This window comes from Agelaius tricolor, unplaced genomic scaffold (genome assembly GCF_023055355.1).
Source record: "Agelaius tricolor isolate 1412-34295 unplaced genomic scaffold, bAgeTri1.0.p SCAF_10, whole genome shotgun sequence".
NCBI classification, from domain to species: Eukaryota; Metazoa; Chordata; class Aves; order Passeriformes; family Icteridae; genus Agelaius; species Agelaius tricolor.
In genome coordinates, this window is record NW_027269270.1 from 9,226,643 (window position 1) to 9,244,893 (window position 18,251).

At 39.6% G+C, this 18,251-nt stretch overlaps 1 protein-coding gene across 11 annotated transcripts in view; it reads right to left on the reverse strand.

Moving 5' to 3' along the window:
• LOC139593573 (hyccin 2) overlaps positions 1-18,251 on the reverse strand; it is a 67,733-nt gene that overhangs the window by 15,860 nt on the left and 33,622 nt on the right. For 9 of the 11 annotated variants that reach the window (XM_071434612.1, XM_071434616.1, XM_071434613.1 and 6 more), the window contains 3 exons: positions 15,446-15,605; positions 14,090-14,257; positions 1,416-9,288 (listed from right to left, as the gene is read on the reverse strand). In XM_071434612.1, coding sequence (XP_071290713.1) covers positions 8,684-9,288; positions 14,090-14,257; positions 15,446-15,605 — 933 coding nt within the window. In that variant the 3' untranslated portion in view covers positions 1,416-8,683. Of the gene's footprint in view, positions 1-1,415; positions 9,289-14,089; positions 14,258-15,445; positions 15,606-18,251 lie in introns of those variants that run through there. The other 2 variants (XM_071434620.1, XM_071434621.1) reach the window with 2 other exon arrangements.

Sequence of the window (18,251 nt, forward strand, 5' to 3'; positions counted from 1 at the left end):
AATTCAACGCTGAGACGTCCTGCTAAAAGAACAGCTGGTCAATATTTGACCCTATAGCCATTCATCCCTCCTCCACCACAAATGCTGGCTCCTGCAGTCCATGAGGGTAAGACACCCATTTCAGTGAACACCAGCTCCACAGAGAGGAACCGAGAAATGACAGTGGCTCACACATCACAGTATCAAATTGCATGCAAAGGGGATGGTACTCATCAACCCTCATTTTTACCTAGAGAAGAGGAACAATTAGAAAATACCTCGCCTGTAGGCTGTCAGTACACTCATGGGAGACTGTAGGCTGAAAGCCCTCTGGAGACCATCTGCATGACCTTCTGCTCAAAGCAGGATCAGCAGTGAAGTCTGAAAGAAATGCTCCGTGCCTTGTACTGGCAAGTTTTAAGCATCTCCACAGAGGCTCCCCAGCTTAAAAGTAGTCAGAACCGCAGCAGAGCACTCCTACAGCATACACCTGCAGCTTCATTCCTCTTTGCCCGTGCGAGTTTTAACCGCGTCAGGCCCGAGGAGCTTCCCGGCTCCCTGCGCCGCTGCCCCGGCGCCCGTACACGCTGCTGCGGGGGGAGCTGGTACCGAGAGCTCGTACTGCAGCCTGTCCAGTGCCGGGCTGGGACAGAGACACTCTGACGGGAGCAGTCAAGCGGGGCAGAACGACCCCAGAGGCCTCGTCCTCCTGCAGAACCCAGCTCGGGTGTTGCAGAGCCCCTTTCCCGGGGCCGGCCGCGGCTGCTCGGAGCCCTCTCCCAGAGCCCTGGGAGCAGTGGGCGGCACTGGGCTGGGCTATGCCCCGGGCCGGCTGTACCTGCGTCGTCGGAGATGTGCCTGAGGACGTCTTCGTCGGGCACGAACTTCACCTGCAGGGAGCGGCGGCTGCCGCGCATCCCCTCGGGCCGGCTCATGGCGGCTCCCCTCACGTGGGCGCGGCCCCGCCGCCGGGGGGCGCTGCCGCCGGGGGGGCGCGGACCGGCCCCGCCTCACCCCTCTCCCCTCACGGCGCCGTTCCTGCGGGACCGGGGTCCCGCCCGCTCCCCGCGCCCTGGCAGAAGCGGTGGCAGCGGGAGGCGGAACCGGGCTCACGTGCCAGCCCGGGGCCGTCCCCGAGGCAGCCAACCCGGGCCCCGCGCCTTGAGGGACCTGTGCGAGAGCCAACCCGCACCCTGCTCCCAGCCCGCCTCGGCCGCGGGGCGGGACTTCCGCCGCCGGGCCCGCGCGCGCCCCCCGGCTCGTGCCCGCGGTCGCTGTGGCGACGCGAAGCCGCCGCGAGCCCGTTCCGGAGCAGCGCCGCCCGCCAGAGCCCCCTCACGGCTGCCCTCAGCGCCCCCCTCACGGCTGCCCTCGGCGCCCGTCCCGCCTGCACCAGCCTCAATCACACCTCTAAAAACCAGCAAGTCACAAAGTAGTCATTTCTGTTCAGAAACAGCACGATATTTATTTAACATCTTTATATATTTATATATATATATATATAATTTTTTCTGCATTGCAGATTGTGTCGAGTTTTATACATCTCTATTTACAATGATTTAAAATAATTATATTTCTTCTCTGGCAGGTATTTACAAAGTCAATAGTAACTACATTTCACATTTCAACAAGTCAACAGCATGAACCAGCTCAGTAAGACAGTTAAGATAATGGCTTACATGCACCAATAACATGATCTTCAATACGTGCCTTCTTCAGGACTAAGAATGAAGACTTTCCCTGGTCCCCAGGTTAAAAGACATCATACAGCAGAGGTCACGGTTATTAAAAACCTGTTTGATTTAGTCCTTCACCAGTACCGAATCCCAAAGGTCTGGGGTTCACACCAGCAAGCAGGGCTATGCTGGTCAAGAGGGGCTCACACCACCAAGCCATGTCCTTTTGCCTAGTCTTGTGTCCACAAGAAGTGGGCTACGTCCTGCTTATGCTCCTTCTATGAGATTAAATAATGCTAAAGTAGTAAAAATCCTCAGAAACCTTAGTTCAGAGAAACAAACCTGGTATGACGAAAAAAGTAAGAAAATAATCTTTTAATCCTCGCAGAATGTTTTTTTTTTTTTTGCTAGTAAAACTGAGAGCAAGTCCTGTATTCTTATAAGGACAAAAACAGATCAGGGGTAGAAATTGTCAAGTACAGGAATTACAAATTTTAAAAATGCAGCATGGCGTATATATCAATTTAGCTGTTGGGGTCTTCTAATAGCAAATAAAAGCTACCATAGTAAATCTAAAATGTATTAAGAGCAGCTGATTATTAAAAATCTTTATTAGCTTTTTCCTGGAATCTTCAATATGAAAAAAGTGTTAAATGACTCTGTTTTATTTAATCATATGGTATTTGTCCATAAATAACCAGCTAGTAATACCCACCCCTAAAGCATGTACTCTGTGCAAGAAAACAGAAGTAATCATTGAACACTGACACACACACACATCACACACCCCAGTACTAGGAATCTATTACTATTTTGACATGTTGATTTATCCTGAGTGGTTGTTAACTCACATCTACTGTATACTTGAAGCCACAAAGTTTTTACTACTTGCATTTTTCATAAACTAATAACATGAAATTCTAGCACGACCACAGTAACTGTCTAAACAGAAAGAACAGTGTCAATAGCCAGTATTTCTGTTACTCCCAAGTATTTGTTTTAGAACTAAAGGTAAAAGGTTGCTCTACTTTTTCTGTTTCATGATCAGTTCTGGGGAGGATGAAGACTCAAACACATAGGATTCACTACTGATTTGTAAGGAAGTTTCCATGACAAAGCACCATAGAGACACTTTACCAGCAGATACTTCTAAACAGAAATCTCCCCCTGACCATTTTGCCCTCTAAAATCAAAACCTGTGAGAATTCCAAACCACATTTTAAAGCAATTTGAATGTTGACTCCTGAACAGATTATTAATCACTTATTAAAAAGTTGTATCAGAATGCAAAGACAGTCTTCTCTAAAACTGCTTAAACCTTACAGACTGTAAAACACTGGGAGCTCATGCCCAAGTGGCTGCTCAACAAAACTTGATCTCATCACTCTGCTCATCATGCACAAGGTAAAATGTAGGGCAACGTTTTACTGTATGGATACAAAGCTTTAATATACATCTGTTCCCATCAAGCTCCTCACAGGAAAACCTTAAGAATCCTTTATGATAGAAGGGACAATTTATGGACCCATTTTTAATTCAGCTGGTCCCTCAGATACTACCTTTGGTAAAATCTGATGAACACAGTTAAATAAAATTCAGGGAAAGATATAGCCTAGAGAAAAATCAGTAAAAGGATGGAATCAAAATTGTATTTTTTTTTTTCATTAAATCTCAAATACAGATGACTAAAATGGGACAGATTTTTCTTAATCCTTTTCTGAAGCAGTAAGGTACCCTTAAGACTTGCACAGCTTTCTTCTAAACTTTTAATATCACAGGCCTTGACACTTGACAAACCTACTAGCAAGTTTATCTAAAATGGTTGGCAGTTGTTTTAAAATCTTGTTCCAAGATTAATAAAATTTCATAATAACTAGATGGAAAACCTGATAAGTATCAGTCTTGCAAAATCTACTTACTATTTTCAGGAACAAACCAAGTTGCTCACAGCTCACCATCATCTTCCACCACTGTGGAAGAGGCAGGCAAGTATTTTGTCTCTTCAGCTGGCCATGACAGAAATTCTGATAGACTGATACATGTATTCACTAACACAACACCCATGTCCTGATTTTCTACCCCGAATCATCAACAGAAAACTTTTCAACAGCAAAGTTTATCCAAGTGTCAGTTAGGAAAAAACAAAAATAATGAACAGAGATTAAGGCCCATATGCTAGAACCAAATAGCATTTAAAATACTGAAGATAATATAAAATATAAAAAATTATATAAATCAAGAATGTGATGCAAGTACAGAGGATCTGGCTTGTTTGCTTAGCATGCTTGAAAAGGAGTGATATTTTGCAACTTTAGTCCTGCAATTATCCTAAACAAGAAACTGAAATAAAAGAGGTACATTTACTCTTCTGATGAAAACTATTCCTATGATATAAGTATTTGTTACAAATGACATCTAGCTGATGGCTTTAATGTTATGTTAAACATGCCAAGGTAGCAAAATCTTTGGCAGTGAGAGAATTTAAGGATAAGATTATTAGATCTACTAACATCAAAGTAATTTCTTTCGTGTGCAGTACATACGTTTCATTCAAACATATTCCACTCTATTTTCCCCACCTCCTCTAGGATTATGAGCGCAGTACCCATACTGTACAGCTTGGTTTTTATGATTTTATTCAAAAAGTTACTCTGGATTCTCTCTTAGTCTTCAAATTAATTTAAATTTGTAAGCCAAGATAAACGTGTCTGGTTTGTGACCAAAGTTAAAATGCTGAACACTTAGAGGAGATAGCCATTGGTTCATGATAAAATAGGACAAGTTCAAACTCTTAGGTTAAAATACAGCCATAGCATAGAATTATCTATTCCAAAATTAATTTTTCAAAATATAATTCTCTGAACATGTTATACATTAAATATTGAGGAAAATTTCCCTGGAGCTACAATTTTCCAAGAACACTAATAAACTTCATTAAAGAAGTAAAACAAACCACATAGTATCTGAAGACAAAAAGCAGAGTTGGGGTCACCTTACTGCAGAGTAGCTTTACCACCACTAAGATGCAGGTTTCCCCCTTAATCTTGAAAAATACGTTCCTATTTACATACAGTATACACACAGTTGAGGCAATTGATTGTCAACACGTGACAAATGTATGCACCTACTCACACACAAGTAAACCTCACATGGTGAGAAAAAACCCTGTCCCAGTAAACTCCAGTATTCATAAGTAGTGCAAATAAATACTTTGTCAGAAAATATCTTTTTTTTTTTTCTCACTATATTGATGACTTTAATTACGTTAAAGCTAGCAGGAGTATGTTGGAAATGCATTTAAGACCAACACACTTGCAAACTACAAATACTAGATCTAATGCTTACTGGCTGCAACATGATGTTCAGCATTACAGAATGAAGTATGCTGTTAAAAAACTTCAAATTCACATCAGAAAGGGTGTTCAAAGAAAACTGCATTTAAAATAGACAGTGATACCAAAGAATCCATTTTATAAAATTTTCCAAATGAAAACTAAAGGGATAATACAGAAATTGAAACGGTCATTTTGCAACAATAATTTTAATAGGTATTTTTACTGCATCACTTTGCTCTCTGCTGAATGAAAGCATGATTCACCTTTCAAACACCTTTCAACCAAAAAGCTTCTCACAATAAATCCCTGAAAAGGATAATCAAGCTAGAGTTCACAATCCCAACATTTTGTATTTTCTTAAAATGATAAAGTAAAAAAAAATATATTGCAAAATGACAGCATATTGTGATGTGTATCAAGGAACATTTCATTTTTTCCTACTGAAGTATATGGATACATCAGAAAATAGAATCTACCCTTCCTCACCTAAGAATTGCATGTATGTGCATGCTTGCACATATATGGAGGGGAAAATCATAGTTTTCTGCTTCTTGTCCTTTTATAATGATGCAGTTGCACTCAAACAGCACAGAAATCTAAATCTAGTGCCTCCAGTACCAAATGTTCTAAAAGAAGACAGCAGAGTGAATTTAGGATAAGGAAGTTTGATTTAAGTCTAAACATTTGTCACAGGTGTCAGAAAATTTAAGTATGTTTTGTACTTTGTTTAGTCTTTAGCATATATAATCAGAAACCCAGCAGATTATTCCCTCCACCCATATCCCAAACACTTTTAATTTTATTTCTGTCACAGTACTTTGGAATGCACTGAACATAATGTATAAAGATTTGCTATGATCTTGCCACACCTTAGAGTGGTTTGAAACACAGCAGTAATGATAAACATGATACACAGCACTGCAGAGCCTCCTACTACAGCTGGTTTGGAGATACTTGGGATTACTCCATTGGGAAGGTAAATGTTCAACAGTACTTGGCTGAAAAACAATAAAACAAGCTCCCACAACTGAAACACTGCACTGAAAGGGTAATTTTTGAGAAGTCACAGATGTACCACATCAGCAGATAGAAACCATAATATTTTTAACAGGGATAAATTTGAACTCTTTTTAAATAGACTGATATGCAGTAGGTATATATACACAAGAACAAACCAAAATACAATGAATGAAACCAGAAAAAAAGGCACATGATCAAAATGAGAAATGTAAAAATAATTTAAAAGGTAGTTTGACTGAAGTTTTTGACAATTTGAATTTACACATGTACATTTGACTTCCCTATCTGAAGTCAGTAAAGCCATCTCACTTTCCTGAAATAGTTTTCGTAGTGTGGGACCCCACAGAAAAAAATTGCTTTTAAAAAAGGTTGTAAAATTTGACCTGATGCCAATTAAGTGCCCTAAAACTTCTGGAGAAGTGCATCTAATGACAAATATAGAAAGTAGAGAACCTTGCTAATGAACAACTATACTTTTTAAAATACTAAAACTAAGTAATTCTTAGAAAATTACCTGACACTCCTGACCTTTTCCTTCCCAAATATTTAAACAAACTTCCTTTCTGATAGTCTCTACAAAGTATAAACTTGGTACTTCCAGTCATGACTTATCAATTGTCTCCACTAGGAAAATTTTATTTTATAAAGAAGATTTTAACCATATACAGCTTTTGACATTTTTACAGAAATGTAAGCCTTGTAGCTTCATCTCAGCGTTGCCTTAGTTCCATTTGTGCATGACTGGTGGTCCTTAAAATCTATTTTCCATTTAGAAACTGTCAGGTTTTCCTTCTGATGAGTCTATTTACTCTTTACCTGAATTTCTACATCAGATGCCACTAAATTCACTTTATGAATGTATGATATGAAGACTAGGCTAGCAAAGTGACTCATCAAACCACAAAAAAAACTTGAAACATTTTAATGAATTTTAATGTAAATTTGGAAAAAAATCTATTTTAAATAAAGCTTTAAAAAAATCCCCACCAAAATCAACTATCAGCAATACCACACTATGTCGTTCATTGTTCTGAATATCTTAAAGAGTATCATTCAAAGGCAGCCTGCTGTTTGTAACTGCTTACATTTATCCTTCACAGTGACAGTGAAACAAAAGTGCCCACATAAAAATTGTAACTCTTTCCTGAAGGTTTACAGTTTGTAAACTTCCAGAATATCATACAGGACTTGAGCAGAGAGGATGAACTTTCCCCTTTTCTATCAATCCAAAAAGAGATACAGAGAGATGGAGAGAGAATGACGAACATTCTCCAGAGTAACCAGAAATGTGCTTCTAAGCAGTGTCCTCTGACATAAGTACCAGCCAGTGCCCACACACCAGTCATATACATTCGAGGCTTGGCTCAATGGCACGAGTTCTGCATTTTCTAGGGCAGGGCCAATCCACAAAAAATAAGAGTTAAAAAAACTCAAAAGATTATATATACCAAGGCAATGAAGTGTGATCCTTCTGGGGAAAAAAAAAAATGGACTGTCAGTACCCCTTTGCACAAACGGCATTGCTAGAAAAGCATTTCACATTGAAACTACAATATTCCTAGCAAAATATTGTCTCTATCCCTGAGACAGCACCTTGAGAGTATGGTCTGTCTGAACTATAGGATTCCTCAAATGACTCCACCACTGAATTCAGGGACATTGAGAAAGTAGCTGAAAGGGGTGGGGGTGTCCCAACAGCCACGGTACAAAAGACAGCAGCCTGAGAAATACTCTTTACCCGAATACACCTTTCAATTCGGTGATCAGCACCTCACAACAAAAACAGCAACAACAAAAATGAAGCAGAGCTAGCCATTATTTCCTGGGGAAGTAGTGTCTCCTTCCCACTTACAAACCAAATTGCTTTAACAGCATGGTGGTGTCTAACTTTTAGTCTAAATGCAGAATGACCCTGTGTCCTGGAGGGGAAGACATGTAACATTACAAATGGCTACAACGCCATTAGAAGTGCATTGTAACCTACATTATCAACCTAGAATCCTGTCTCCGAGGGAATACAGCTTCTTAATATGCATGTCTCAGTTGCTGAACATCAAAAGCTTCTGGGATGAGAGACTGGGGGCAGTCAAGAAAAAACTACCCTCATTTAATGAAAAAAGTGCTGTAGGCAGCCAGGAGCAGCAATGACAATCCCCTCCCCAGAATTGATTGCACAGACTCAGAGAGGTCCAAAGTCACACTAGAATCTCTGAGGCACTCCTGGTTCTGAGAAAGACAAGTCAGGATCCAGTAGTCTTTGCAGTACTGTAGACCGAGAAAACAAACCCGTTTCTATTTCTTAACAAAGCCAAAGCATCATCTCATAGGGATCACATTCACCATTTCCGCCGGTGTCTCCAGTCTCACAGTGTTGAAATGGGACTGATCAGCCTACGATGGATTGCACATCACCCAAAGAGAAAGGAAGGCATGGAAAAAGGCGTACAGTACATGATATACTGCTTCACAACCATGTTTACAAGGGGGAAGGAGGATGAAGGTGAGGGAAGAATTATTGCTGTTTCAGTAATACAGTATGATAGCTAAACCAAATGAAACGAGATCACAACAGTCAGTATTTTCACACTGTGGGATGATGGTTCATGTTTTGCCTAAGGATGAATTTGCCAGGGATTAAGGGGGAAGAGGGAATACTAAGGAAGGGAGTCAAAGTTACACCTGGGATATCAGCTGCATATTGAAACTTGGAGATCGAGACTGCTTGGTTAGGGGAGCTCCTGGGGAAAGGAGATCTTTACCTTCCCCAGCTTGGCCTAGCCGGTCCTCCTGTAGGCTGATAGTTGAAAACCGATTGGTGTTGCCAGCCGCTAGACTGGTAAAACCCTCTGTGCCAGCTCCAACACTGGAGCCTGCCTGACTGCCATTCACATAGTCAAATGATTTACTGGAGGAAGCACTGGCGGTCCTGATCAGGCCCAGACTGTTGGCTTTTGGCACCACCTGCCCAGCAGGCAGGCTGAGGTGTTTCTTAGTAGGTGTCATCTCAATTACATCTCCATCCAGGTCAGATGATTGGTGCGTGTACTGCTTTCGAGCTACTGAATCCCGAGGGCTCTCATTGGATTTTGCTGCAGAAGAGCTTTCTTTCTCCTTAGCAGAACGCCCACTTGCTGTTTTCCTTAAGCTGCTCTTCTGGGATACAGAGGATACAGGTTTGGTCCCAGCTGGCTGGCTGCTGAGGGAAGCTCCTGATGAAAATCCTTCATCAGCATCATTAAGGTTTACAGACTCCTCTCTTCCATTTACACCTTCAGTATCTATTAAGAAAAAAAGAAGCAACCAAAAAATCCCCAAACCAATCAGAAAACAGAGAATGCATTCAAGTTACATGAAGACAAAGATGTGCACAGAACATCAAAACAAACCTCATTTGCTAATCCGCTTGGATTCCACTTACCTAATTTTTTTTGGATTCTCAGCCAATTTTCCTGCCATATTTAACAGAGTCTAACAGTAAGTGCTCCCTGAGCTTGATTAGCCTTTCATCTGTAATACTTTTATCAGTCAGAATATCGTTCCCAAACTTTGTCTATAAACAAGAATTGGGCCCCATTTGGCTAATTTGTTTTAGCTTGGTCTGCAGATACTACTACTACCCATTCTCCTACTACATGCTCTTAAAAAAACCAAACTAAAACAAACCCAGCACCCTTTCAGTCTATTTTTATCCTATTTTGAGGCAAGATCTAAGGATCTCTTTCAGTCAGAGTAAGTTCTCGTGAGTGCTCAGTAAGCTTCAGAATTAGGCCACTTCCTAGTCTAACAATCACAATGTTCCAGCAGAGGTAGAAGGCTTCTCTTGTGTGTAGCTCGCACTGTGAACAACGTGACCATACTTTCTATTGGAGATTAACCTAATTCCTAGTTCTCTCTTCTCCAAAATTCAATCCTCCTTGAATTTACAGCAATCCCATCCAGGTATTTCTACCATATTTGCTTTTATCTCAACACCTACATTTTTCAGAGGGAAAAAAAAAGGAAACCCTTGCATTAAGAGAAATTAAATCTCTGAAACACTTTATGTTATAAGAACTGTGCTTTTGACTGGAATCTAAAAGGAAAATAAAAGCATTACAATATTATTTCTTAAATCCTTATTTTTAGGCTTTAAATATGATTAGGGCTGCACACAAATATTTTTTATCTTTTAATCTTATTCCAGCTTTTTTCTAAGCTCCAAGTTCTCAGAAGTTTTTGTTTTAGTAGAAAACTGAGCAGCATTCAAATTTCAAAACTAAAAATGGAGCAACAGTTTTTCTCTGTGTATCTCATTTCAATAAGAAAAAGGCATAAATTTTAACCATGTTAGCAAAAAAGGAGTCACGCAGACTACAAGAATTTTGCCTTTCTTTGTAAAAGCAGTAGAGTGTGATTATTTGGAGAAATACAGATCCAGCCCGGCTAAAGCCACTGTGGTGCTCTACTGTTAAGATTGTTGAACCCACTTGCTGCCAAGCAAAGACATTTAAATCTTTTTTGCAGAGTGGGAAAAACATGGCGGCAAGTATTTGAGAGAGTCTAATATTTGAGTGGAAGCTCATTCTCTCATGCTGAGTGTTAGCTAAGGAACATTTTACATCGTGGCAAACAGAACAGACAGAAAGCTTTTGGTGTTGTAGCTGCCTCTGTGTAGCAGGAATACTGCCTGATCCCATTTCACATTTCTGAGGTGTAATGCAAACCCAAAACTTTCCAGGGAGGTTTCATTACTCTGCTCTACATTTACTACTTCTTTTCAGGAAACTTTGCCCTGGAATTACCATCGCTGTGTATCGGCTTACAAAAGATATTTAGACATCTCCAAATCAAACCACTCTCAGCCTCTCTCAAAACAACGCAATGAGAGATGATTCTGTAGTTTTCAATAGTTCTACTTGACTCATTGGCCTCCCAGAAGCAGAAAAATAACATAGTTCATGTTACTGCAGTCTTTCTTCCTTGGTTAAGCCTTTTGCCTTAGAAAAAGAAGGTCCTTAGGTTCCCAGAGCAACTATTAAAATGAAGGCTGTGTTACTTGCTTTAACTTCCCCTAACCATATTTTAAATGCACGTACCTTCCCCACTTCCTGACCACCTTGTTTGGTAAAACTAGGCCTTCTTCTTCTCCTTGACACATACCTGTCTTTTCTTACACTAGACAGTGATATATTTTATCCACAATCCACACTGACATTCCCCCCTCCAACCTTCCCACACACAATCAAAGTTACTGATAAAAGTCAGACATTACTGGAACATACCAAAAGCAAGACCACTTTTTCAATTAACCAACATTTATGTTTCTTTAATATAACCATGCAAAGCTGGATGAAAGCATATCCAGTTACAAGCAGCAAGAGAAGCAGCTGAAGCCCCCTCTCAAGCCCTTCTTATTCAACATAAAGATGTGGAACTTGTAAGAAGTTGTCTCCAGACAACACTGCTAAGATTTTTATTATTACAAGAACATCAGTAGTTTTCAAAATTTATGTTAAAGCATTGCTGAGTAACAGGATGCTGAAGCACATGTCCTATTCAGGGACTGTGAAGCAGTCACACTGAAAAAGTGGCATTTTATGCATAGGAGACTTAAAGATAAGACTGAGAGGGGTTGTTGCAAGCTTTTGGTTGCTGCAACTATACAGAGGCCCAAGCTGCTCAGCAGTGCTCAAAAATGAAGAAGATAGAGAAGATAACATGCAAGAGAGTGTCTGTCTAGTCAGACCCACATACCTACAGAGGTTCCCAATGGGATTAAAGTAATTCAGCAAACACATTCTTTTCCTAATACATCTTATTTTTCCTCTAAAAACTGCCCTCAGAAATAATAAAAAATGTTTGAGTCCTTACATACTCTGGGAAGGAAAACAGAATGATGTAACGATGAAGTTTTCTCTTTTTTTTTGTTTGTTTGGTTTTTTGTTTTATGTTCCAATAGACCAATAAGACAATTTCAAAAGGAAATAAAATCTAAAAATCTACTCCCTTCCAAATGCTCTTTATTTTAAGGCCAAAAGAGAAAGTGACAGTGCAACCCAACAGAAATCACATCCATTGCACTACAGTGTGTATTCAAGACTCCCACTGTTCCTTATCAGAATAAATCCGTCCTCAAATAATTTGCTATTTGTACATATACACAACTAGTACTTTAGATACAGACTCAGTGTTCTCCACTGACCCAAAATAATGCACAAAACCACAGCTGCAATCACCCAGAAGCAGAATAGCTTGCACTGCATTACTGAGTTATCCCTGAAGTCTTGTCTTTTTCTACTAAAGGGGTCAAAACACTGATCTGAAGAAGGGGTTTTATACACCTTTTTAAAATGACTTTTAGCATGTTTATCCTTCCTCTATCTGAAGATTGAAAAGTCACTACAAGTGATCAGTCTTTCCTTGTGCTGTTTGACATCAAACTGGTATTTGTAAGAAAGAATTTTCTGGCTGAAGCTTTTTGTGAAATCAGCATTAGAAAACAAACAGAACCCTGGATATACATCCACAATTTTATGTCGATAATCAAGGCAAACTCCTTTCCTTGGCATTCTCCCAGATGCTATCAGCTGGAATACTCAGTTGGATCAAGAATGTAATTATACATTGCTAATGTTACAGAAGTAAATGGTATTCAATCCATTTGTACTGAAGCAGAGAATGTGGAATGATATGGATATATATATATATCCAATAATATGCCATATTATATCAATGGCTTCAAACAAGACTAAAATGCATCATCTTTATCAACTTCTCTTCCCACTTCCTGTCTGTCCCAGAAAGTTCTCTGCAGCTCAGGACTTCTCTATATCCTTCAAGTCATGCACATGCAAAGAGTTATAAAACGGAGTAAGATCAAGTGGAAAGTGAGTTTAAGAGAAGACAGGATCATTTACTGAGCATGCTCAAATTCACAATGCACCAAGTAGATTAAAAACCTGCACTAAATATTTTTATGCCACTCTCTTCTACTCTTTATTGCTGGATAGCAACTTTGTTCTGTGATTCTAAAATTAAGTCTCCAAATTCTCTCGATTGTTTCCTGAAAAACAAATCTGAAGAAGAAAAGTAGCCCATATCTGAATGTGCAAATAAATCTTATTCATGATCAACTAATGTCTTTATAGAGGCTGGAAACACCAAAGTTCACATACAGAAGAAGGCTTAAGATAGGAGAGTACTTGAAAATATGTTCATTTAAATCTGTAAGAAATTAATTCTCATCTCTGAGGAGAAATCATGATTCAAGTTCAGTACTTGAAACTATGTCTTTCATCAAGGAAATCCTCTTTACTCAAAAGTAGATGAACTTAAATAAAATTCTGCCACCTACTCTATCTGCTATTCTTGGCTGCCAAGCAGACCTCTGAAGCCACACAGCCCTTCATTTGTGTGGACAGCACAACTAAGAAAGAAAGAGTAATGGCTTCTAAAGTTTTTATAATTTCTTCCTGAAAACACAAGCACTTTTCTGGTGCTTGTAGAGCAGCCAGTTCTAAATGACTTGCACAAATATGACATTTCAATGAAAAGATGACTGACAAATAAAACATCAGTAACTGTATGCCTGTTTTAGATAGGCTTGACTTTCAATGGCAACAGGAGACTTCATTCTTGAAAACTTAAAAACTGCAGACTAACAAGACACTATTTTAACTAAAATGGAGCCAAATCCATTTATATTCTGTACTGTCTACTTTTCAGTGCTAGATTCATGTTCATCTGGTGCATATTTTTTCTTCTTAATATCAGATTAAACATGCTCAGTAATAGAGACTTTCCAAGCAATCCCAAAGCTCTTGGATATTACCCCTGTCTTTTTTTTTTTTTTTTGTGCCATGCCAAGCAGTGTTTCACCACACAGATGCAAGCCCCAGGCCAGCCCACATGATAACAAAAGGTAGTTCCTGACCTGATGTTAGGTATATAGGGGATGTGTGTATTGCAAAGAAAGCTAATACACCCTGGGATAGCGGAAACACACACTAGAATGGAAAGAAGTTCTGCTTGGGGATAGGGAGCCAGGATCCTCCTCCAGCAACTGCCTCACTGACTTCTGCCTCCTCATCTCTGTCCTACCCTCTGTTGTGGCTGCTGCCAAGGTGGGCTCCGGGAAGCCATGCTCAGGGGTCCTGCGCAGCAGCACCTCCCCCTCTTGCTCACGTTTGATCCCTAGGTCTGTGCAGCCGTGTTGGATCGGTGAGCCAGGAATGCTTGAGTCAGCCTCGATTGAGAAGTCAAAGCCATCTGGGATTCAACATATAACATTTTAGTGCTTTTCTATTCCTTTCTTGGCATTCCAACCCAGGCAGGGAAAATAGAAAGTTTATGCTGACATGGAACAAACACAAAACACTGCCCATGCGGAGTTAGAAGTGGTGAGAACACCCACAGAAAGGGACAGGTGGGCTGTACTGTAGACCAGAGACCAGCAAATGAGTAGAATGGCTGAATAGAACTACAGTGAAGACAAACACGACGCAGAGTCCTGAAAACAGGAGACAGCTACTTCTTGTCCTGGACATCCTGATTCAGCTGAAGACCAGAGGTCATCAAATCCTCTTGCACATGACCAAGAAGAATAATAAAAAATAAAAGGGGAAAGAAATGTACCACAGGAAAATATGCAATTCCTGTCTGCAGACTTTTTACTCTCAGTTGATTCTTATGTTATTCTCCTTTTTACCTTCATTGATTTATGCAGCTTTTTAAAACTAATATTTTATACATGAAGTAACAAAGCTTTAAAAGCAGACAAAGTGATTTCAAAGCAAGTTTTTTGCTACACCTACACTGAAGATGTCATCACATCAAGGTAAAGATCGCTACTTTTTTTTTCTTCATACAGTCAAGCACACTTCCATATGATGTAAGTACACACTGAGGAAAGACTAATTCTAAACTATCCAAACCTATTTTAGAGCTCCCCAATAAACTGGGCCATATGATGGCAGGTGTGATGTTCAGTTTGTCACTCTCCCACTGCCATCAGTAGCTTTAGGCAGCTGGAATCCTATTTAGGTCTGGATGTTAGCATTCATTCCCTGAGCTATTTACAATGGGAAGCAGTTGAGTTTTAGTGCAGATTAAACAAAGAACTCAAATTCTAAGCCACACTTTATCCCTACAATTTCACACAGTGTTACATGGAGAAAAAAGAAGCCTTAATAAACATTTTCCAGTTTCTCCATTTCCTCATCTACCTCACAGTTTATCACAAAATCAAAACCAAAACAAACACCCAAAATATTCATGTTCATGCAGTGCTCTGAAGATGTAAAGTATTATATACTATTATGGAGTATCACTTTTAAAAACAAACAAACAAAAAGCCCCCCCCAATGTTCTGTAAACATTCAAACTCAGAAGCCAGATTACAGTGACGATGATGATTACAGTAGGTAGTAATATGTGCTCCTGGCAGAGAAAGCTCACCTTCTCTCCTCCAGCGATGACGACGGATGGAAGCTGTAGTAATAGCACTCCGAGAAATTCTTGGAACTGTTGGAGTAACTTCTACTTTCAGTACCTTCTGGCCTTCTTGTGATGCATCAGGAGCATCAAAAGGCAGCGAATTCTTCATGGCATTTGCAACCTAAGACAAAAGTAAGATGCTGTACTACTACTGTCCTTGACTGCACTAATGGCAATATTGGATCTCCTGCTGGATACAGAAAGGAGAACAAGTAAGAATTGGTAATTATGTCAGATTCCCCTCAATGACCCCATGCCCAGGATTCAAGTTTGATTACACGGAAAAGCTCATCATAAACCTATTTGCAAAACCAGAGTTAATTTCTCCATTTTTTCGAGGTAATTAATTTTGTTCTATCTTTGCCATCTGTAGTGACAGACGTTAACAACATATACAGGAAGGTCTCCCTCCAGAAGAGACTGCAATATGACAAGGCAAATACCATTTATGTTTTATGACAAGGGTGTCAATATAACTAAGTCACAGCCCAAGCCAATGCAAACAGCCAGTGGCCTTGTGCACAGGGGGACAGGGCTGATTTCCACCACACCTTTCCCTATACCGCTCCCCATTCCTCCCTAAAAACAAGCCAAACAGAACCTAACCAAGAGGATTACACTGCAGGTACTTGCAAGATTTATTTAAGGGAAAAAAATGCAACCTAAGCAATGAACATCAAGTTATTAAAATACAATTAAAATAGGTTTAATAAAGATGAGTGTAATAGCCTATTATAAAGTCAGAAGTTATGTTTTGCAGCTTTGAGGAGAACAAGTGACTTCTTTTGACTTTGATGTTTTAATTGCTTCTTTGAGTTTCCCATAAAATGCTTTTGGGATTAGAGGTTTACTTCAAAAAAGACAAAAACAACTTTCAGCAATGTCTCTTACTTTACAAGTAAATTGTTCAAAAAAAGTGAACTTGTGTACCAGCTCCAGAAAAGCAAACTGCTTCTCTATGGCACGTACAATATTCAACAGTAACAAAGCTGATGCACACAAAGCGTTACTTAAAGCTTCAAAATCCCCCCTAAACCACAACCCACAAAATGAACACACCTTGATTTTCCAAAATCTTCTACTCACTGGAGCTGCTACCTTTTTTAAATAGATACTCTTGTCAGTATACCAAAAAAATCTAAAAATTCATAGCAAAAGATTTCTGCACTATGACAGGAATCGTGACAGAGCATTTCTGCTTGTTGAACCTTTTAACAGCTGGCCCTTTCTAGCAGCACAAACTGTACTTCTGGGGACTGAGGAAAACCATATGGAGATAAAAATCAATGCAACAGTAAATCTTTGAAACAATCTAAACAACCAGTCTGAATGAGTCACAGTCCTTGTCTGACAAAAACACCCTCAAAACCATGATCTTTCAGGATGCAAAAACACTTGCTCACGATGTCTAATCCAGCCCTGAAAGGCAGGAAAACAAACACACAGCACAATTCAGACTTGGCAAGCCAAGTCTGCAGTTATCAATTACAAAGGAAGGTTGGTTTCAGGCCAGATATCCACTCTTGCCTACCAGAAAGGAGCTCTAAGGAAAGAACATTCAATAAGAGCAGTAAGTGCATCAATAAAATACATTGGATAAAGCTGCTGTCACAATAGGGACTTGCTGATCCATGGGTCCTGTGCCCCAGACTTGGAAAACCTGTGTGTCTGTGCTCTGAAGACTGGGATTTCTGTGTCTGAAAAGCATGCAGAACTCTTTGTTCAGAGGAAAAGACTGACTGGAACCAGTCTGCTCCCCAGGTCCAAGGTGCTACTAATTCTGACACTTGGTGATTAGTTTGGCTCTGTAGAAACTCTCAGGTTTCTTGACCAGTACCCAGTGTTTGTTAACAGAAATACTTTTCTTAAGCCAGAAAAGGCTTTTCACTTGTGTTAATTCCTACTCTTTCCACTGCAGTCTCTGTATAAGAATGATTGATAGAAGACCACTTCTACATTACAGATATTTCACAGCTTTCTGATGCTCTTTTTCCACTTGGCTTTTTTTTAAAGCTTAGGGTTTTTTTCTACAGGCAGTAAAACCCTAAGTAAATAAGAGCATGGATCCACTAAATGGTCAAAAATGTTTCTCAAAGAAACAAACACAGGGATCATGATGTTCCTCATTTTAATGATGACTGATGGTATTCCCATAACTACACAAATAGGTACCAGAAAACAGGTATCTAAAAATAAATCTAATGTGGGGGTTTGCCTTAATATTAAATAGACTTCAAAGAATTTGCTGCTCTTAGGAAATCCTAGGCAGAAGCTGAACTTAGCAACTTTCCTGTGAAGCTTCCCAGATGATAGTTATTTGGCACTAGTAGTTTTAGGTTTAAAACACAGAATTTTATACTGCTGCTAAATTATACACAACTCATGAAGAATGCAAGGAGAGCAAAGGGCTCCAATCTTTGAAAATGTCAAATTGCTTGAATATACAGCATTAGGGAAAAGACATGCAGGTAATTATTTTAATAAAACGGACAATTTCTTCAACCTACTTTTAAAAAATGCTAGTAAAACAAGACAGGAAGCAGACAATGATCAGAGTATTTAAAAAAAACCACCTCTCTGAATAGGCCTACATGCATATGCAGGAAAAACCTGACAATCAGGAAGGGGTAAAAATTGGTGATATCATGATGTCACAAACAATGGGATAGAGAATCAATAAGAGCTTTAGAAAAAAAACAAAGACATTCTAGAAGATTCGTACAACTAGAAGTAATCTCTAAGAACAAATTGATTAAAAACGAACAAT